At 42.2% G+C, this 21,337-nt stretch overlaps 2 protein-coding genes across 4 annotated transcripts; one reads left to right on the forward strand and one right to left on the reverse strand.

The window, feature by feature from the left end:
- Nucleotides 1–996: 996 nt before the first annotated feature.
- slc16a12b (solute carrier family 16 member 12b) lies at nucleotides 997–17,136 on the forward strand. 3 transcript variants are annotated; one of them, XM_020046938.2, is made up of 8 exons: nucleotides 998–1,175; nucleotides 3,604–3,844; nucleotides 4,754–4,812; nucleotides 11,869–11,972; nucleotides 13,871–14,014; nucleotides 14,209–14,794; nucleotides 15,096–15,355; nucleotides 15,674–17,136. In XM_020046938.2, the coding sequence occupies exons 4-8, from the start codon at nucleotides 11,900–11,902 to the stop codon at nucleotides 15,874–15,876; spliced, it is 1,266 nt and encodes a 421-aa protein (XP_019902497.1). In that variant the 5' UTR covers nucleotides 998–1,175; nucleotides 3,604–3,844; nucleotides 4,754–4,812; nucleotides 11,869–11,899; the 3' UTR covers nucleotides 15,877–17,136. The 3 variants fall into 3 exon arrangements, with proteins under 3 accessions (XP_010893900.1, XP_019902497.1, XP_010893899.1); XM_010895598.3 differs by lacking the exon at nucleotides 4,754–4,812 and having other exon boundaries at nucleotides 997–1,175; XM_010895597.3 differs by lacking the exons at nucleotides 998–1,175; nucleotides 4,754–4,812 and adding an exon at nucleotides 3,325–3,497.
- A 74-nt stretch (nucleotides 17,137–17,210) lies between these two features.
- Nucleotides 17,211–20,667, reverse strand: ifit10 (interferon-induced protein with tetratricopeptide repeats 10). Its single transcript, XM_010895593.3, has 2 exons — nucleotides 20,403–20,667; nucleotides 17,211–18,929 (listed from the first exon to the last, which is right to left on the reverse strand). The coding sequence occupies exons 1-2, from the start codon at nucleotides 20,405–20,407 to the stop codon at nucleotides 17,489–17,491; spliced, it is 1,446 nt and encodes a 481-aa protein (XP_010893895.2). The 5' UTR covers nucleotides 20,408–20,667; the 3' UTR covers nucleotides 17,211–17,488.
- Between the last annotated feature and the right edge of the window lie 670 nt (nucleotides 20,668–21,337).

Genomic DNA, 21,337 nt, shown 5'->3' on the forward strand with positions numbered 1-21,337 from the left:
CAGGAGACAATGTTCCTATTAGCCAGATGACTACATTTTCTTGGACTGACTGGAGCCCCACTTCCTTGTCAAATTATATTCCTACTCTTGAAGAAGAGTCCATTACTTTTGATTCCGCAGTTTCCTGGAAACAGTTCTTGACATTTTCCATATTAACTGACCTTCATGTCTTGAAGTAATGATGGACTTTAATTTCACTTTGCATATTTGAGCTGTTCTAATATGGGCAACTACATAATATGGAGTACTACCGTATAGACATAATGATGGTCTTCTGTATAACCAAACTACCTTGTCGTCCTCTGTATACTGATCCTAATGCATGAAGAAGGAAAGAAATCACACTAATTCACATTTAATAAGGCATACCTGTTAAATGAAATGCATTCCAGATGATTACCTCATGAAGTTGGTTGAGAGAATGTAAAGAATGTGCAAAGCTTTCATCATGGCAAATGTTGGCTACTTTAAAGAAACTACAATATGAAATGTATTTTGATCTGTTCAAGATTCCATGTGTTATTTTGTAGTTTTGATGTCTACAGTGTGTTTCCAAACTTGACTGGTACATATATGTAAAGGTGTAACATATGCACATGATTTAAATAATAAAATGTAACCACTTTAATGTTTACATTTCCAAAAGTCGTCAGGAGTATGTTGATACTGTTTCTTGCATGTACTATGACTGGTGAATGACAAAATGGAGTAATAGTTGTAAATTGCAAAAGCTTACTGACAAAGTCGTTACTTTGCTGTCACGACTGGAGAGTGCACTATCAAAGCCTTAGAAATTGTCTTACAGTATGACCGAGATATTGATCAATATTAACATTTAATTTAAAGAACGGAACATGGCGTGTTTGGAAAATAACATTGCATAATTTAGTTTCACGTGTTGAGGGGGCTACAGAAGGGGGGGGGGGGGGCTAACAACTTCCTCCTCTTTCTACCACTCGTGTCTGGGACTGGGTCTGTCCCAATCCTTTTCAGTCATCCCTAAAACGTTCTGGTGCCAGAACACATGCAGAATCAGAGGTTCCGTCGTGAAAGTAGAGGTCACGTATGTGTCATTACTAACAGATAGCATACTTAGTGTTGACTGATGAACAGGTCCTTGCAAACGGTTTTACTGACTTCAACTGAACAACAGCTGGCTGTGAGTGTCTAGAAAGGTAGGAATGTTAATGTACCTTAAATGTGTAACGGGTTTGACTTTGTAGCGTATTAAATACCATTGATGGTTTTTGGAATGTTTTTTTTTTACTAGCCAATAGCCTTTGATGTTAAAGTAGTGCTTTGACCCGATGCTGATGAGAACGAAACGCAGGCCTATTCAATTGGCACATCATTTTACAAAGTCGCCCAAATGATTTGTCCTGTTTAATCATTGCATCCTGATTCAAACGTTTTGGTTTGATATAAACAGTTGGTTCTAACGCTAAGATAGAAAGAGTAAGAAGCTTTAGAAAAGTTATCCTAAGTAGGCTATATCTTACAGTATGTTTTCTAGGCTACACATGTTTCACCGCTGCACGCTTGTGATGTTGGTATGTCCTCAGAAAAAAAATATGGGAAAGATTTTCTAATATCACTCGCAGATGCGGGCCTGGAAAGGCTATTGTAGTCAAGACAATGTGCAATTCGCAAGACACGAAAGTATCCAAACATTCAAAATGTGAAATATAATAGACCCATGCACATTGTCGATATTTCAGCCGCGTGACATGTCGATCCACTGTGATATTTCTATTGGACACATTTTTTGATGTCCTTGCGCGATACTGTATTTTGCCGTCTGTACAATGTCGTTCTGAAAAATCATCATATTTAACATTTTGCTGATTTTGTCAAATGTGTAATTTGAAAAAGAAACAATAATTAACAAACAGGACATTAATACATCTTACTTGTTTACGAATCAGCTGCATTTAGACTATGGCTTGTATAGTTATATTTTGGGTTAAACTGACTCGATAAGGATATTCAGCAGATTTTCCTCTCCCTGCTGTGTAATAATGTGGCCGAGGCCTTGTTGAACCAGGCATGCGGTTGCCATGGGCTGAGCAGCTTGAGCAATGAAACTATGCATTTCGCTTTTTGGAGTCAGACAGGTTTAACCAACCAGAAGAGTATGCAACTTTATTTACTTATCCGTGGTCTTCAACCTTTTCTGTCATGAGAGATATAGTTTTTATGAAACATTTCACAAGCCAATTGTTTTGGATTTCAATAAGGCACATTCTTTTCTACTCCCTGCAACCTTTTTCTCGGTACCTGTCTACTTGGCAAAACGTGTTCTTTAAATCTACCAGTTAAAATATGACTTGTTTCCTGAAATGATGTTAAACACTTTCCAAAGTAATGTTTTCTCTGTTTCCCATTTTTGGAGTCCATGTTAATGATTAAATCACTTAAGAAGACAAAATTATACTATGGAAGAAACGTTTTCTAGCAAAACAGGAATGTGAGTTTGTTGTTTTGTCATACAAATATCAATGTACTTATACCTTTGCCAGGGGAGGCTACTTTTGAGTTTTTTTCTGTTAACCCACAAGTCATATATCATCAACAACTGAGTGATCAAATACACACACCACCCAGGCAAGTGCAACCTTCTGGTAATGAATGGTCAGATAATATGTTGGAGCCCCCTGCATTAAAGTCTGTATATATGTAAGGAACAAGGCACGAGGGGGTGTGGTATATGGCCAATACACCACAGCTAAGAGTTGTTCTTAGGAATGATGCATTTCAGAGTGCCTGGACACAGCGCTTAGCAGTGGTATATTAGCAGTATACCATAAACACCTGAAATGCCTTATTGCTCTCATAATCTGGTTACCAACATAATTACAGCAGTAAAAAGGGATGTCATACCCATGGTATACAGTCTCATATAACACAGCTATCAGCCAATCAGCATTTAGGATTCAAACCACCTGGTTTATTAATATATTTATTTATAAGACATATTGCTAGTGTGTTTGGTATCATATTGACAGTACTGATATTAGACTTTAATCAATAAATCAGGATTTCATTTTGTTGCTACAAGCTTGAGTACATATCTGAGAATTTTTACTAAATGAACGGAGGGCAGCTAAGACGAGTGGTCGGTGGCTATCTTGGGAACCCAAGCTGCAGATATGATTGCAGATTTTAAGTGTGTTAGGGCTTCACATACCGCAGGTTTTCAACAGGGTCAGAGGGGTCACGCCAGCAGACGGCAGCTAGGATCTGAAGTTAATATTGTAACCGCCCCCGAGTTAGCTCTGACACTCTGTCAGTAAACACCTCCTCTCATGGACTACTACGTCATTATCCTGTCACTTCACCGAGCTGCATGTGCTGACCGGCAGATTCAAGTATTTCAACATGCACATCAGCAGTGATTAGCCTTGTTTTTCTAGGCAAACTCCTCAGCAAATGCTGAATGTGCTGGGCACATTCTAAACGAAGACCCAGAGAAGATGTCTGAAGGCTTTTAGTTTATGGTTAATACATCCCAACTATATCTGTTAATGATTCTGAGCCCCCCCCCCCCCCCCCCCCCGTGATTCATAGTCTTTGCTTCTTCTTGTGTTCTGCGTTCAATTGAAGGGTCTCTTCAAAGATCAGCACAGTTCCATGCTGGTTGCAACTGCGTTCGCCGGTCAGTCTGCGCGGGGACCCGGGGGGCTTCTTGGCTGAGAACAGGAGACAAGCGAGGGAACATGGTTCACGCTGCGGCTATGGCCCAGGGAAAGAAGAGACCAGCTGTCCCTCCTCCCGACGGGGGCTGGGGCTGGATGATCGTGGCTGGCTGCTTCATGGTCACCGTCTGTACACGTGCCGTCACTAGGTAAGCACTTTCCCTGGGACCAGACCCGACTCTGGGAACTCTGGAGTGATGTGCATGCGTGTTCGTTTTTTTACGGTATTAGTGGGCGTCCTGTATCAAATCAGCCCGCGGGACCTCATGGGAATTCAACAAAACTCTACTGTTGTTACAACTGCTCATCGCGAGTTGTCTGTCCACACCGGTGAGCAATGTACTAGACAATGTGTGTGAGTTGAGGGTATTCAAAAATACTTCTTATCATCTCACACAGAAACGTTACTGCTGCACTTCCTGATGTCCTTTCGAATAGAGCAGAACATTGTTTTATAACAATAGCGAGGTACTGGTATAATTACATGTTTATCGTATTTAAAAAGGGTCAATTCTATATTTAGCGCAGCTTGAACTTGAATGGCTGAGAACAAGATTCCAGTTTATTGAAGTGACATGAGGTATCTTGTGTTCCTGCCATCACTCTTTCGGTTCAGGTTACACTGAGTTCTTGGTAAACAACATGTATGTCAGGAAGAGGCCTTTACTGTAGGACTAAGGCGAGGTCCTGTAGAACCACCCCTGAGGACGCTTGTTTTTCCACATCTCCTCAGCAATGTTCGTTTTCAAGGTTTCTCACTGTTTCATGCTTTGTTACCCGGTTAAAGGACTTTAAAGGCACGTGTGCCTGTGGTGTGTTTTGAAATCTTCAGATAACAGAAATCAGTTTGACCGTTTCAAAACAATACAAACACAAATGTATACAGAGCATTTTGAATGATTCACAGGGACTACATAAATACATGAAAGCAAAGTATACAGAGGTTTTAAGGTGAAGTCCAAAGACTGCATCTTGGCAATAGGGAGGGCACCGTCATATACAATATGTACAATAAATGACCATGTAACGGCCATTAATGTTATTGTACTTTCTTCTAGCCTCTTCTGTTTTATTGTGTTACGGGAAAAACAAGTTCAGTCAGGTGAAGAGCTGTTGGGTGAGTTACTCTACCTTAAAGCTTAAAGTATCACATATCCCTCAGTCAATCGTTTGTGTAGAATATCATTTTAAAACAATAAAACAAGCAAAAGCATGTTGGAAGATCCCTCCGGCATCATTACTGTAATATTTATAACCAACAGTGGTTATAAACTGATAATGCATGCACAGATTGTCACCATGTACCTTTACCCCATTGCACATTGTGACTCTGACAGAGATAATCTAAAGTAGCATGTGGCTGGAGCCGGGTGGATCCGTTGGGAGTAACCAAAGGTAACGGGTCTTTGTCGATATGCATCCCGAGGTTCTCTGAGGCCTAGTATGTTGGTTTCAATTAGTAAAGCAGCTGTAGTGGCATGTGGATACATGTATGTGAGGCCAGCCCTGTACCTCCCCCCACCCCCAGCCCACCCCACACACACATACACACACACACACACACACTGGATTCTCCGGAAAGTGCAGGAAAGGACATAAAGTTCAGGATGGCTGTCGCATTCACTCTAAGTGATCTGTCCCTTATCGCCTGCCTGGGTGCTAGCCCAATGTTTGTACAGGTGCAGCCTAGATGCAGACTGGGACGAAGGAGCTCGTGGCTCATTACCCCACTGGCAGGCATTCTTCCCACACGTCCTAGGCTATTCACAGCCCTCCCCTCAGGCCCAGTCATTATGATTGCATCACTCCCTCTGTCTACACTTGTCATCACCATGCCTATCTGGTGAACAGTGAATTATACATGGAATTCCAAAATCCTCTTTGTGTTGGTGTAATGTGTCATTTTCTATGTTGTGCATGTCTGTGTGTGTGCACTAGTCTGACACATTAGCAGAGGTATGAAGTAACTGACAACAATGTTTTGTTGTTGGTCATTGACAGGACTTTATATTTTATAATTGATTCAATTAAAAATGTTGCCATGAATCTACACGCAATATCCCATAATGACGGTGTGAACCAGTTTTTATGAATTTGTAACAATTTATCGAAAGTAATAAATGGAAATGTCTCTTGTGCTAAAGCACTCAGACTGTTTATTCAGGGATCCCAGTTTGAGTCTTTTTGGTTATGTTTCTGGTAGCTTTGCACACATGGATTTCGTCAGTTTCTCCCGTTCTTCCTTGCATATCCTCACAAATCTGTCAGATTGTATGTTTAGATTGTATTGTTAGTGAACTGTGATTTTCAGGTCTCCCCACAGATGTTCAATGGGTTTCAGGTCCGGGCTTTGACTCAAGGACATTCACAGACTTGTCCCAAACCCACTCCAGTGTTGTCTTGGCTGTGTGCTTTCGGCGGTTGTGGTGCTGAAAGTGGGATTTTCTGTCTGAGGTCCTGTGCTCTGGGTCAGATTTTCTTCAAGGACTTCTCTGTATTTTGTCTCATTCATCCTTCCAATTTTGACCATTCTCCAAGTCCCAGGCCACTTAGAAGCACCGATAACATGATCATCCCACCTCCATTCTTCTAGGGATGAAGTTTTCATGGTAATTAGTGGACATAGTTTTTGCCAGACATAGTTCTTGGCATTGCCAGACGTAACGGTTTGATTTTGGTCTTATGAGATCAAACAATCTTTTTCCTCATGCTCTCAGAGTGCCATTTGGCAAACGCTTGTAATATTCCTTTTATTCAGGAGAGGTTCAATGTGGAAGGTCATGGCAAACGGTCTGAATAATCATGTACATGAGATGTATCAGTTTATTTTATTTATATTAATTAGCACATATTTAAAAAAAAAAAGTTTTCTTTTTCATTATAGTTTGTTGTGTGTAGATTGCTGGGCAAAAAAAGTAATTTAAAAACAGAATACTTAGCCAAGCCAACGTATTTGGATTCACTTCTGATCTTGAACCAATGAAGCTGACATCACTAAAACAACTTAAATACATGCACACAGGTACAGACACTGGAGAAAAATGTGATACTCAACAAAATTAGGAAGAGACATTGCATATCATATAAATGTTTCAACCTGGAAAATGTGCGTATAAAGTCATAGGCTTGGCTGGGAAATGTTGGGTTTCTCTCTTTAAACATAACAGGTAGACACATCAAAACCAGCTTAGACACTGTATGTTATAGACTAAGTCAACTTAGTCCATAACATACAGTACATGTTGCTTTTCAAAAGGTTGTTGGGGCATAAGATTGGTTGAAACGCTATCTAAGCAGCGGTAAAAAAAAAATTAGCATGCATGTGACGGAAAATGTGTTTGCTGTTCTATCTGAAACATCGTTGTACCATTACCTTAGTAGAGAAAGATGATATAATCCAGACCACAGAGTCATATTACTGTCAACACTGCCTGGCTGACTGCCCATGGCAATTCCAATGGACAACCAGTCAATCAATATGCAAAATGTGCTTTCATTTCAAATACAGAGTTTATAATCAAAACATTTGTCACTTTCAAAAAACCATTGGAGTTATTTTAGTTATTGTATGTTTTCCAGTCAAGGCAGTTGTGAGCTCTGTCTTTATTCAGGAATGAGTCGGAACATCACCTAGTCTGAGTTTCCTGGTGGGTGTGGCTGGCAGTGTAGCATGCCACTTTAATATGGCTATAAACATGGTCCTGGAATGCACATGTCGTGTGGGGCTCTTGCCATTTGCAAGCTCGTGTTTAAGACCTTGTCAGGTTAAAATCTCCCATTATGATCAATATTGATCGATTCATACCTTAAGCTGTAGTGCTGTGCTGGTGTGGGCAGCCAAAATGACAGAGCAGAAATTGTGTGGGGAATAATAAGATTTAAGATGAATGTAAACAGATCACAGGTCTGGAGACCAGAATTTAGACATTATAGTGAAGATGCTGCATGAACGTTGACTGACATAAAAACACACCACCCTTGGATTCTGTTGCCAAATGAGCAAATAACAGAAAAGATACAGGAATGCTGAACGGGAAGCCTGTGTTCTGAAATGAACCAGAGCCCTGGAACACCTGCCCGTTTGTGTCTGCCTTCCAGTCAGAGACGCAGATTGAAATTGAACTTTCCAGTCCTGGGAAGGTGTTCCGGTCCCATCCCACCGGGAGGAGACCCCGGGGAAGACCTAGGACATGCTGGAGGGACTATGTCTCCCGGCTGGCCTGGGAACGCCTCGGTGTCCCCCCGGAAGAGGTGGAGGAAGTGTCTGGGGAGAGGGAAGTCTGGGCATCTCTGCTTAGACTGCTGCCCCCGCGACCCGGCCCCGGATGAAGCGGAAAAAGGTTGAATGAATGAATGGCCAACTGAAAAGTATGTGCATGAAAAGTTTGAGCATGTACAGCACTCAATACTTAGTTGGGGCTCCTTTTGCCTGAATTACTGCAGCAATGCAGCGTGGCATGGAGTCGATCAGTCTGTGGCACTGCTCAGGTGTTATGAGAGCCCAGGTTGCTCTGATAGTGGCCTTCAGCTCTTCTGCATTGTTGGGTCTGGCGTATCGCATCTTCCTCTTCACAATACCCCATAGATTTTCTATGGGGTATTGGGCGAGTTTGCTGGCCAATTAAGAACAGGGATACCATGGTCCTTAAACCAGGTACTGGTAGCTTTGGCACTGTGTGCAGGTCCTGTTGGAAAAGGAAATCTGCATCTCCATAAAGTTGGTCAGCAGCAGGAAGCATTAAGTGCTCTAAAACTTCCTGGTAGACGGCTGCTTTGACTTTGGACCTCAGAAAACACAGTGGACCAACACCAGCAGATGACATGGCACCCCAAACCATCACTGACTGTGGAAACTTCACACTGGACTTCAAACAACGTGGATTCTGTGCCTCTCCTCTCGTCCTACAGACTCTGCGACCTTGATTTCCAAATGAAATGCAAAATTGACTTTCATCAGAGAACATAACTTTGGACCACTCAGCAGCAGTCCAGTCCTTTTTGTCTTTAGCCCAGGTGAGACGCTTCTGATGCTGTGTCTTGTTCAAGAGTGGCTTGACGCAAGGAATGCGACAGCTGAAACCCATGTCTTGCATACGTCTGTGGGTGGTGGTTCTTGAAGCACTGAGTCCAGCTGCAGTCCACTCTTTGTGAATCTCCCCCACATTTTTGAATGGGTTTTGTCTCACAATCCTCTCCAGGGTGCGGTTATCCCTATTGCTTATACACTTTTTTCTACCACATCTTTTCCTTCCCTTCGCCTCTCTATTAATGTGCTTGGACACAGAGCTCTGTGAACAGCCAGCCTCTTTAGCAATGATCTTTTGTGTCTTGCCCTCCTTGTGCAAGGTGTCAATGGTCGTCTTTTGGACAGCTGTCAAGTCAGCAGTCTTGCCCATGATTGTGTAGCCTACAGAACTAGACTGAGAGACCATTTAAAGGCCTTTGCAGGTGTTTTGAGTTAATTAGCTGATTAGAGTGTGGCACCAGGTGTCTTCAATATTGAACCTTTTCACAATATTAAAATTTTCTGAGATACTGAATTTGGGGTTTTCATTAGTTGTCAGTTATAATCATCAAAATTAAAAGAAATAAACACTTGAAATATATCAGTCTGTGTGGAATGAATATATACATTATACAAGTTTCACTTTTTGAATGGAATTACTGAAATCAACTTTTTTATGATATTCTAATTATATGACCAGCACCTGTATAGTGAATGAGTTTGTTAGCTCTCACGTGGATGCACTGGGCAGGATAGTTACTGAGCCATGGGGAGCAGAACATAACTGTCAAAAGACCTGCGGAACAAGATAATGGAAGATAATGGAAAAGGATATAAAAAGATATCCAGAGCCTCGCAAATGCCAGTCAGTACTGTTCAATCACTTATTAAGAAGAGGAAGATTCAGGGATCTCTTGATACCAAGCCAAGGTCAGGTAGACCAAGAAAGAGTGCCAGAGGAATTGTTCAGGATTCAAAGAAAAAAGCCACAGGTAACCTCAGGAGAAATACAGGCTGCTCTGGAAAAAGACAGTGTGGTTGTTTCAAGGAGCACAATACGATGATACTTGGGTACGTTTATACAAAAATGAGCAGCATGGTCGAGTTGCCAGAAAGATGCCTTTACTGTGCCAATGCCACAAAAAAGCCCGGTCGCAATATGCCCGACAACATTCCTCACAGCTTCTGGCACACTGTAATTTGGAATGACGAGACCAAAATAAAGCTTTATGGACACAACCATAAGTGCTATATTTGGAAAGGGGTCAACAAGGCCTATAGTGAACAGAATACCATCCCCACTGTGAAGCATGGTGGTGGCTCACTGATGTTTTGGGGGTGTGTGAGCTCTAAAGGCACGGGAATCTTGTAAAAATGTATGGCAAGATGAATGCAGCATGGTATCAGAAAATACTGGCAGACAATTTGCATTCAGCTGTATGAAAGTTGGCACTCCTGTGGTTACATCAGAAAAAGGTGAAGGTTCTGGAGTGGCCATCACAGTCCCCTGACCTTAATATCATCGAGCCACTCTGGGGAGATCGTGTGGTTCATGCAAGACGACCAAACACCTGGAGACATTTTGCCAAGGCGTCTATACCACCTGCAAGAATTTGTGGCCTCATGGACAACTATTACAAAGACTGCACGCTGTCATTGATGCTAAAGGGGGAAATGCACAGTATTAAGAACTAAGGGTATGCTGACTTTTGAACAGGGGTCAGTTCATTCTTTTCTTTGTTGCCATGTTTTGTTTTATGATTGTGCAATTTTTCATGACCTACAGTTGAATGTGAATCCAATAAGAAATAAAAGACGTGTTTTGTAGTTATTTGTCATTAGCAATTAGGATGGGCATTGATCATTTTAGCATTTTAGGTTTGAGGCAGTTCACTTGGGTAACTCATTGAGGGAGTTGGTATTCAGATGTGGAAGTTCTGAGGAAAGGCTGATGTAACCCAAGTACACCCCTACCTTATCTAAGAAAGAGAGGTTCGCCTTTCAACAGGCTTTTTATTAATTTGATTTATTCAGGGAAAACCAGCTGAGACCGAGGTCTCATTTATAGTGGTGCCCTGTATTGCAACAAACAACAACAAACAATTAAAACATTTACTTTCTGTGCTGATATGTTGATATTAGTTTGAATATACTGATTTGTTAAAGGATCATTGTCTTCTGTAACGCGAGCTCTGTGTAAATAAGTCCATCACCCACTTAGACTTCTACCTAGTGATGGCCATTTGAGGCTTCATTAGCGTTGCTTTAGCAGCAAGATATTATGCTCGCAGGACTCAGATTTTCTTTTTCAGAGTAAAAGCCATTATTGAAATGTATAAGGCAATATAGTTAACAATCTAGTCTGTGAAAAAGAACAGACAAGAATAAAATTAGAACGGACAAGAAATATAAAATGTACAGACGAGATTGTTAACTATATTACCTTATATATTTCAATGATGGCTTTTATTTAGAAAAATAAATTCTGAGTTAGCACGGCTAGCATAATATCCTGCTGCTAGAAGAACGGTAATGAAGTGGCCATCACTGCTTCTACCTGCCTGCCTCCTGCTGCATGTTTTGTCATAATGACTGCTTCAAGACCTCTGTGCTACACCTGCCTTTACACTAAGTTGAAGATCAGCACAGGTCAGTCACACAAACAGTCATATGACTTTGTTGGTGTCACTTCCCTGGTTTAGATGAAAACATCTGGTCGAGCTAATCTCTCACTGCTCATCAGCCCTACTAGGTCCGTCTGCTTTTGGAACTATTTTGCTTCCTCTAGTCCTGGGTCAACTGCATCATGAACTTTAACCAGAATCAGGACCAAAACCTGGTTGCCTCTGCATGACATTCTGCTTCAAGTGAAGTTATACTATATTATAACAAATAATTTCTTTCAGTCTAACAGTTAATTGGTTTGAGGAACTGCATCAATGGCTTTTCTTCCTAACTTTGTGAAACAACTGCTGTTTTGACCACTTTGAACTATGTAGACTAAAAGCTATGAATATGAAATCTACCTCTGTGCTTTTTTAAATGTAATGTCAGAAAATGTGTTGCACTTCCATAAATGTCTTCCACTACCAAGTTCCAGAAACGTCACCTAAAATATAGTTCTTGTCCAGATATCTCTTCATCTTGAATCTTTATCTTCGATCCTAGGTGCATCTCGATCTTCTTTGTGGAGTTCCAGATGCATTTCGGACGGGACTACTCCGGGACAGCATGGATCCACAGTTTGGTGGACTGTACAACTATGCTGTGTGGTAAGTGATCCTGCCTCTACACACATGCTGCTGAATCAAGGGGGACGTGGCTTCACTCTTGCTTGTATACTTGTGGTCCCAGACATGTTGCTCAATGCCCTGGGTGGATTTGGGTCAGAGGGTGTAAACAGCGGTACAGACTGAAGATAAGTTACACTCACATTTCCTAGTTGGTGCATCATTTTGTTTCCATATAGTGCACATGATATGGACAGTGACAGAGCTTTTTATACCAGACATCAGAGTTGATAGCCACAGGGCACTTGTTAATTGGCGATGTACTGTTGCAACTTACCCAAGCATTGGTTTTTGGAGCTGTGCCACTGCTTAATGAGATGTGAAGCTGCTCTTAGTTTGCAAAGTTCCCTGGCCTGTGTGACCCCTTACATAGAAATGTAGTGAAGTCTGAGGGTACTGACGACCCTACAGGGAAGACTGCGTCCTCTAATCTGCCATGGATAATATCTTCATATCCGATTTTTTAAATTGGCTGAACAAGTATATCTTCTGTGACTCCTTTGGACAAGTTGATTAACTAAAAAAACAAAAAAAATGTTGAGATAGCGTCGGATTGTATGTCGTTAGTTTGTTCACAATATTGCAACAATATTTAAGAATAAAGTATTAAAATGTCTAACTAAATTAGACAGTAGAGATAGAGGAGTTTCCTCCTCCTGTTTATTTAGCTCTCAAGAGAACAAAGTCAGCAACACACAGAGAACATCTTGAAACACTAAAACAGTGTCACAACACTATGACCGGACACGGAGGGAGTTCTGTTTCTTTTGCTTGCTCCAATTGAAAGTTGACACCATGATAGACTCCTTTGAATAACCATGTAAAAATAGACCCATATGTGGACTCACAGCAGACCACTCAATGGCAAAGCTGGCCTAGGTAAAGTGTTAAGGCAGACCACTCAGTGAAGGCTGGTCTAGGTAAAGTGTAAAGGCAGACCACTCAGTCAAGGCTGGCTTAGGTAAAGTGTTAAGGCAGACCAATCAGTCAAGGCTGGCCTAAGTAAAGTGTTAAGGCATACCACTCAGTGAAGGCTGGCCTAGGTAGTGTTAAAGCAGACCACTCAGTCAAGGCTAGCCTAAGTAAAGTGTTAAGGCAGACCACTCAGTCAAGGCTAGCCTTAGTCAAGTGTTAAGGCAGACTCATGCCAACACCAGTCAGCATGGATCTGCTGCAGATGCACAAACCCCTTGTAGGGTTAAGACACCTCACGTTTAGAGAGAAAGAGAAGTATGCAGAGCAACCATTTACCTACATTTCTTAAGGTCTGTAAGCCTCTCTCTTGTATGTCTAATTCTATGTTATGGCTTCAGTTCGCTTATCTTCTGGCTTGTTGTCTGGGGCTTTGTGCGTCTGCCCTTTAGCCTGAGCACTGGTGGACTGGGTAGATAAGGGGAGGGACTGGGGGGAGGGACTGGGGGGAGGGGTGGGGGGAGAGGGGGTAAACACTTTAAGGGGGTATTATTTTAGAAGGCGCGGCATGTCCAGCAGAAAGGGAGTTTAATAGGATCTTTCTGTTTTGTTTTTCTTTGTTTTTCTTTTTGGTCATGAATGTTTCTTCTCCAGTTTATTCAGCAGAAAGAGACACTGGCCTGTGTTCAATAAAAAAAGAAAACAACCCCGTCCTTGATTCATGTTTCGCAACTTGGTCTTTAAATTGTGACTTTCTATTACATTTGTAAGCTGGCTATCTGTGTTCTGAAATGGTACCCGCCTTTTATCCCCTGATGGTGTGAGAATGAGAACTGATTTGCCATCGCGCAGTATTCCCCTGGGCTCCAGACCATTCCTGTGTTCCAGGGTAACAGCACATCTGTTGGTAGAAGCTGTATAGCTGTGTAGACCTCCTACTAAGGTGTGTACTGTGCTGTGATTCACAGCTCCTCTGGGCAGTTTCATTGGGAACCGTCTGTCGTGTCGCGTCGCCGTCATCCTGGGAGGCTTCCTGTCTTCCATCGGCCTGGTCCTCAGCTCCTTCGCCACCAGCCTGGAGTACCTCTACCTCACCCTCGGGGTTCTCACAGGTGGGTCCCCCTCCAACCACGTTACAGTACATACATTGTGCCCGTGCCAAATTGTTCGTCTTGTTGAATGACAGCAAAGACTCTGATTTGAAGAACTCTGTCCACAAAGTTCCTGCATACACACGCCGCGCGTTTGTACGCGAACAGCTATTCATAGAATACCACCAACCCCCCTGTCCTCTTTTCATTTGCAGGTGTTGGATTTGCTCTCTGTTACACCCCTGCCATAGCCATGGTGGGCTCGTATTTCTGTGAGAGGAAAGCCATGGCGTACGGGATCGCCATGTCAGGCAGTGGCATTGGGACCTTCATCCTGGCCCCTGTAGTCCAGCTGCTTATAGAGCAGTACTCCTGGCGCGGGGCTTTGCTCATCCTGGGGGGCGTGGTCTCAAACCTGTGTGTCTGTGGGGCCCTACTGCGCCCCATCACGCTCACAGAGGAGGAGGAAGCCGGCGGTTTGGCGCCGTTGGACAGCGAATGTGGATACGGGGTCAAAAGTCAGGCGACGAGCACGTTAGAGGAACCGCTGCCGATCAGCGGCCAGGGCCGACGCTGCTTCCAGTCCATGCGGGAGTACCGCTTCCTCCTCATGCCCGACTTCTTGATGCTTGCTGTGAGCTTCTTGTTCCTAGCCAGCGGCTGCAGCCTGCCCTTCGTCTACCTGGTGCCCTACGCGCTTGACGTGGGCGTCAGCCACCACCAGGCTGCCTTCCTCATGTCCATCCTGGGGGTCATCGACATTGTGGGGAACATCACCTTCGGGTGGCTGGTAGACAGGAGGTAGGCCTAGCGTTGGAACAGCGTTTTGTTTTCACGAGTAGTGCACTTCGACAGGCATTATTTGGACTGGAAGACCGGTCCAAAACGGCTGTAGCGGTTGCGTTATATCTTTGTGTTCAGGCCCAAGTCGTCCGTTTGTGTGTAACTCAACGTGTCGTCTTGTTTGTCTCACCATCAAGTGAACTGTCAACCCAAGGTGAAAGAGCTGGGTTTGTTTGAACAGCTGAGCCACCAGTAATGCAAACGATCAATATGGGAAACTGATTGTATCCACTGTTGTTGTCGTCCCCCCCCCCCACAGGTACCTGAAGAAATATCGTAATGTCTGCTACATGATTGCGGTGGGCATGGAGGGCCTGTGCTGCCTCTTCATCCCTCTCCTGCGAACGTTCGCCCTGCTAGTGCCCTTTTCTGTGCTATATGGGTACTTTGATGGCGCTTATGTGGCCCTCATACCTGTGGTGACCTCTGACATTGTGGGGACGACTAACCTCTCCTCCGCTCTGGGGATCGTGTATTTCCTACATGCCATTCCCTACCTGCTCAGCCCCCCAATAGGAGGTAAGTGCCTTTGTGTTGAAAGGACATTATGCCCATTGTTGCTTATATGCTGTTTTTACGCTCCTATCTGTGTGTGACAAACATATAAGACCAACACCACCAAATAGTGACAAGGTCCCAATAAACACACGTTTTACCCCACCTGGTGGCCAAGTGATGTAAATTCTTAACCAGAAATCTGTGAACACCATAGCTAGCCACCTCTGGTCTTTTGGCTGTCACAAACCCGAGACCTGGTCTTGACGTGTAATTGATTCCTTACAATTAATTCATTAAGGGAATGTCCACACCTCCCCTTATCCCCCCCCCCCTCTGCAGGCTGGCTGGTTGACACCACAGGAACCTACACAGCCACGTTCTTCCTCAGTGGCTTCGCTCTCATCTCCAGCTCCCTGGTCATCAGCACGGTGACAGGGATACGCCACTGTCGCAGAACGCAGAAGCACAGACAAAACAATAAAGACACAGGTCCTAAACAGGAGACTTGCCAGACTTCTACACAGCCTCAAGTGAAGAGGTGAACACTTCAGTGAACACAGTTAATAGTTGGCATTGGACAAATGTGCAGTTTTGAATTTTTGTTTTGTTGGAATACCAAAGAACACTGGAGATGATGTGTAATAATGATAATTTGGTATATCTAATCTAGTGTACTGGGTCAGGAGTGGGGATCACTTTATAATGCCATTATAAACTGTCAGTAAATAGAATGTAAATAATTGTGCTTGAATCAGATCAGCTTCAGCCAAACTAAGGACTTTTCCTTACTATCACTCATTAGCAAATGTGATGCTATTGTACATTTTATGTGCCTTCATATTTCAGGGTTGCCATGTCGCTCAACGAAAATGTATCTAAAGAAGTGGATCAGTGTAATTATCAGTAAAGATTCAGTCAGGGTGATTGTACTATATGGACCGAAGATGATTGCCCAGGGGTACTGTAACACCAGACAGTGCCAGGAGAGGGCAGTTATGATCCAAATGGATTGGCTCCTTCGTGATGGAAACTTACCTTGAAACTATGTTGTACTGAGAAAATTATGTTTTAGCCTTAAGTTATAATTGTGGTGTTACACATTTTTATACCAAATTCCTATACAGTAATTGATGCTGTTAAAGACAGGGTTGCTGTATATACAGTATGTATACTAAATCCATAGTAATTGTATAGAAAACTGATTATTAAATGTCCATGTTAACGAATAACATGACACTACAGTTACACCAGAGGCCTGGGGGGGCATTATATTGTTCTATATTAGAATAAACCTTGTTGCCCCGGTCTGAGCTTGACATTGAAGACATTTGTAGTATTGCAGTGTTGTATTGTGGAGTCCATCGTTAATGCATTTGGGTGAAAGGGGAGTCTTCCTGGCTTTCTTGGCAGTTCCACTGCATTAGCACCTGTGTCTTTGATCATTTTCATCTACACTGCAATGGCCTGAAAACTGTAATACCTTCAAGAACACTCAGAATAACATTAGGAATTGTGATGTTGTAATATTTTCTAAATAAAATGTTATCATGCAGTTTTCAAAAAACAATGTTTAAATAATGCATATGGTACATACAAATGCATTAAATGCATAGAAACCCAAAAACAGAATCACTTGTGAAAAGCAATCATATATATTTGAATAATATATACTGTATGAGCCATAGTACAAGAAAAATGGTATTGACTTAATTAATAGCATTGTTTATGTGTATATCGATGAACACTAAAATGTATATTCATATAAATTTGGACACTCATTTAGTAAGAAAGGAGTCGATGGAGCAACACAGTTTTTACCGTATGAAAACAGTCCCTTTGCATTTTCTTTATTTTCCAAGTAAACAGTCAAACAAAGAACCTTGTAGAGACGTTTTTATTCGCATCAGACTCATTGCTTCAAATACACAACTGTGGTTGCATTTGTTCAAGAATGCAGTGCCACTATATATACCTTTGACAAGAACCATATGTTAAGGCACATAATCAATTCATAATGCAGAATAATAAGTGAAATTGCTTAATAAAGTCACCTGCTATTATAGAACATTATCTCAAATGTAATGAATACACAAATGCCTTTTTTACTAAATGACATATTCCACAGATCACTCGGTAATGTTTTTCTTAAGTGTATTATTGCTGTAGCGAGAGGCGAAGTTCACAGAGCGCAGAGAGGTATTTGTCATTGTCCATATCACAAACCAGTGCCTTATCATAAAACTCTACGGCCTTCTGTTTCTCCCCCTTCATTTTATACACAAACCCTAGAATACCACAGGCCTCGCTGTCCTCTGGGTCTTGGGAGGCACGCTTCTCTGCAATCGCTTGCAGTTGCTGGACACACCTCTTCCCTTCAGCAGTGTCTTTCTGAAGCTCCGCCCCTTCTGTGTAGTGCTTGATAGCCAGAGGCTCACATTTGTTGCAGTGCTGCTGGAACTGGCCGTAGTAAAGTTGTAACACCTGCAGACTGTCATTCTTAAGTTTTGCTCTCTCAAAGGTTTCCTTGAAAAGCTTCTCTGCCTTGGTGATTTCATTATCCTCTCCATAGAGCAATGCCAACTCAGCTAAGGCATAGAAGAAGGAAGGCTTCAGTGAAGTAGCCTTCTCCAGATGATAAATGCACTGGCGCTTTAGCTGCTGGATCTCAGCCTGCCTATCACAGAAGCTCCCTCTCTTGTATAGCGAGTTCTTTTTCCTCTTGTAGCAGAGAGCCAACTGATGGTGTATTATGGGAGACTGGCTCGTACGCTTGAGTGCTCGTTTCAGCATATCAATGGACTTGTCCAGGTGCCCCTGTTTTCGGAGAAACTTCCCTACATACCGTGTCACGTGAGGACAGTCCGGTGAAATCTCCAGCGCGTCCTCCACTAACTTCTCCGCCTCACCAAATCTTTTATAGTCAGCCAGTTTCAGGCCCAGTAGGACCATGAGGACTGCGTCTTGTGGGTTGATCTCTATAGCTCGTCGGAGCTGTTTAATAGCTGCCGAGTCATCAACACTAGAGAGTTCTGTTTCTGTACGATATAACGTGATCGCGTAACCTGCATTCAACTCACTGTCATTAGGCTCCATTTCCACAGCTTTCTTGAAGCATTCCAGCGCTTTGTCGTAGTGTTTATACGAGTACTTGAGGAAGGTCCAACCCTTTTCACCGTATATTTCGGGGCGGAGGAGAGATGTGGAAGCAGTTGGAAACTTGTCCTTAATCTTGGCTAGTTTGTCTAAGTAACTTTGGCTTTTGATGTAATCACCTACATGGTATTGCAACCAGGCAAGATCTCCATAAATGACCATAAGATGTTTCTCAAAGTCTTCCCCACAGTGCAGTCTGGTGAGCTCTTCGGCTTTTAACAAGTCAGCCATTGCCTCCTCTGGGTAACCTTTAAGGTATTTGATGTAGGCCAAAAAGCTGAATGTCCGTGCAGCCCCCACCTCTTTCCCTATACCTAACTCAAGCTGGTCATTGAGCCTGGTCTGTAGATTATCAATATCTGTGTCGTCTTTCGTCAAATCCCAGGTGAAGCGACACTCAATCTGAAGGAGTTTTGTTTTCAAGGCACTGTTTTGAAAGGAGCTGTAAATTACATATATATATACTGAGTTAGTAGGTCTACATGAAGATGTTTTACATTATAATATCAGATATGGCCATAATACACTGCTTAAACAAAATAAGGGAACACTGACATCACACATTGGGTCTTCATGAATGAAATATATTAAGGATCCAAATCTTTACTCAACATTGTGTAATTAGTGGAGAACAAAAGGACGTAACAACAGTCAATGAGCTCCTAGAAAGTCTCTGGTGCCAATTGGCTGTGTCAGACACGCTGATACATAATGTCCCAGAGGTTCTCAATTGGATTCAGGTCTGGGGAAATTTAGGGCCAGTCAATTGCATCAATGCTTTCGTCATCCAGGAACGGCCTACACACTCTGGCCACATGAGGCATTGTCCTGCACCAGGAGGAACCCAGGGCCCCACTGCACCAGCATAAGGTCTGACGATGGGTCTGAGAATTTCATCCCAGTACCTAACCATTCCAGTACCTGACAATATTTGCACTTCTGGTTAGGTGCTAACTGTATTTTGTTTACTTGAACTGTTCAATAACAAAGTGTGACTGACTGACTCTTGTTAAATGGTATGGCGTAGTGGTTAGAGACACAGACTACAAAACAACAGGTACCCTGTTCAAATTCTGTCACAGTCAGAACAAATTATGCCTTAGGATTTGTTCTGGACAGACTATTCTGGTTAGAATAACCAAAAACAATGGTTTTGAAGCTTTATCTAAGCTTTTGTAAATTGAGAAACAAGCAGTGAATAGTGTAGGGAAACATTGTAAGATCGAACAAGAAAAGGAACCAGGCAAGCCAAGTTTGGCTGGTCCACAATTAAAATGAATAAATGATGATTCCCTCTCTGGATTCAAACCAGGGCCTCCAATGTGGTTTTTAACCATCAGGCAACTAAGCTGTACCTGACGTGATGTCGGTATACTTCTTCATTGAAACTAGTTCCCTACATTAGCTAACATCCGAACCCACAACAGGTTTAACAGGGTCGCTGCACTACATTCAATGCGTTAAATTAGAAAGGGTTACTGTAGATGGCTAGCTAATAGCTATACAGTAATGAAAACATTGACTCCAATCAATTCATGGCTGGTTTGTTGCTTTTAAAAACAATGACAGTTGAACAGCCAACCACTACGCTATGTGAACTACTATTTAAATCGAAAAGAATGGTTGAATCCTATTTCACGGATGATGGTGAAGTACGTACTGTTTAATACACCAGTTTTGGGATCGGTTGGGAAATACTACCTTGTCATAAAAGTATGTCGCAACATTAGATCATTTTGTCACACAGTAATATCTCGCCACCCTTGGCCGGCTCCGATTACGCGATCCGTCATGAATATTTTTTATATTGCATGTCACATAAATGCCATTGAGAATGATGTATGCACTCAATTCCTCCTTTTCATTTACAGACATCTCGATGGCTTTGACCAAAATGGAACGTTGATAAACTTACCTCATAGTAATGTTATAGTGTATATTAAAAATAAATGAACTAGTCCAGTAGCCTAGGCAATCCTCCGGTCCCACTTATTACCGCGTTCGCACACTGCGCTTGTAGGCTACAATCATTGTACACGAAGTAGCCTGTGGAAGTTGATACATTTATAGTGACAAGTAGACCTATCAATTCACAAATTTTTATATTAAGCCAAAAAAGCACCACACCTCAGATGGAGACATGTAGCCTATCCACACATTTCTAGAACGAATCAGCGTCATCAGCTTATCAGCGTCTTGTAAGCAACATTAAAGAAACACTTCCGGGTCACGAGAATCTGGAATTCTTCAAAATAAAGGAGACCAATGAATTACTTATAAACTGAGATAAATTGAGTTTCTTAATTGTTTGAGAACATGTACCTCTCAAAACATTGACAACAATTCAAATATGATAATGTTTAAGTGTAATTTCGATAAAAAGGGTAAAATTCAGACAATGCCAATGACAGAATATGGAATACATATTGCCTCATAGCTCATGAACAATTGAATATTCCACAGATAAAGCAGTGTAGGAAATGTCCAGGAGAATGTGTAGAGTAAGACAAACCTGTCTAATCATGGGGAACGGTGTGCTACATCTAGCAACACAATATTTGCACACCCTCTTTTTCCACAATGTAACTTAATGGATATGAAATACATATTGACTCATACAGAAAAAACTATTCTATACGCTGCAGTGAATGTATTGTAGGAAATGTTTAGGAGACTATATAGAGTGCTTATGTGCAAAAGAATTAAGGGGCACTGTGTATTTGCAATTCTTGCTGGTGTTTTACTCCACCCACCCCATTGGCCACAATGTAACTCAATGGATATTAAATACATATTGCCATTTTTTCTGTATGAGTCAAAATTTATTTCATATCCACTGAGTTACATTGT

The sequence above is a fragment of the Esox lucius genome, chromosome 5 (assembly GCF_011004845.1).
Source record: "Esox lucius isolate fEsoLuc1 chromosome 5, fEsoLuc1.pri, whole genome shotgun sequence".
Taxonomy (NCBI): Eukaryota; Metazoa; Chordata; class Actinopteri; order Esociformes; family Esocidae; genus Esox; species Esox lucius.

What these genes read in the sequence shown, in the direction of transcription:
- slc16a12b (XM_010895598.3), top strand. Translation starts at nt 3,717, where the DNA reads ATGGTTCACGCTGCGGCTATGGCCCAGGGAAAGAAGAGACCAGCTGTC. An exon ending in TGTACACGTGCCGTCACTAG is followed by an intron (nt 3,845 to 11,868) that starts GTAAGCACTTTC and finishes CTTCGATCCTAG; the next exon opens with GTGCATCTCGATCTTCTTTG. An exon ending in CACCCTCGGGGTTCTCACAG is followed by an intron (nt 14,015 to 14,208) that starts GTGGGTCCCCCT and finishes TTTCATTTGCAG; the next exon opens with GTGTTGGATTTGCTCTCTGT.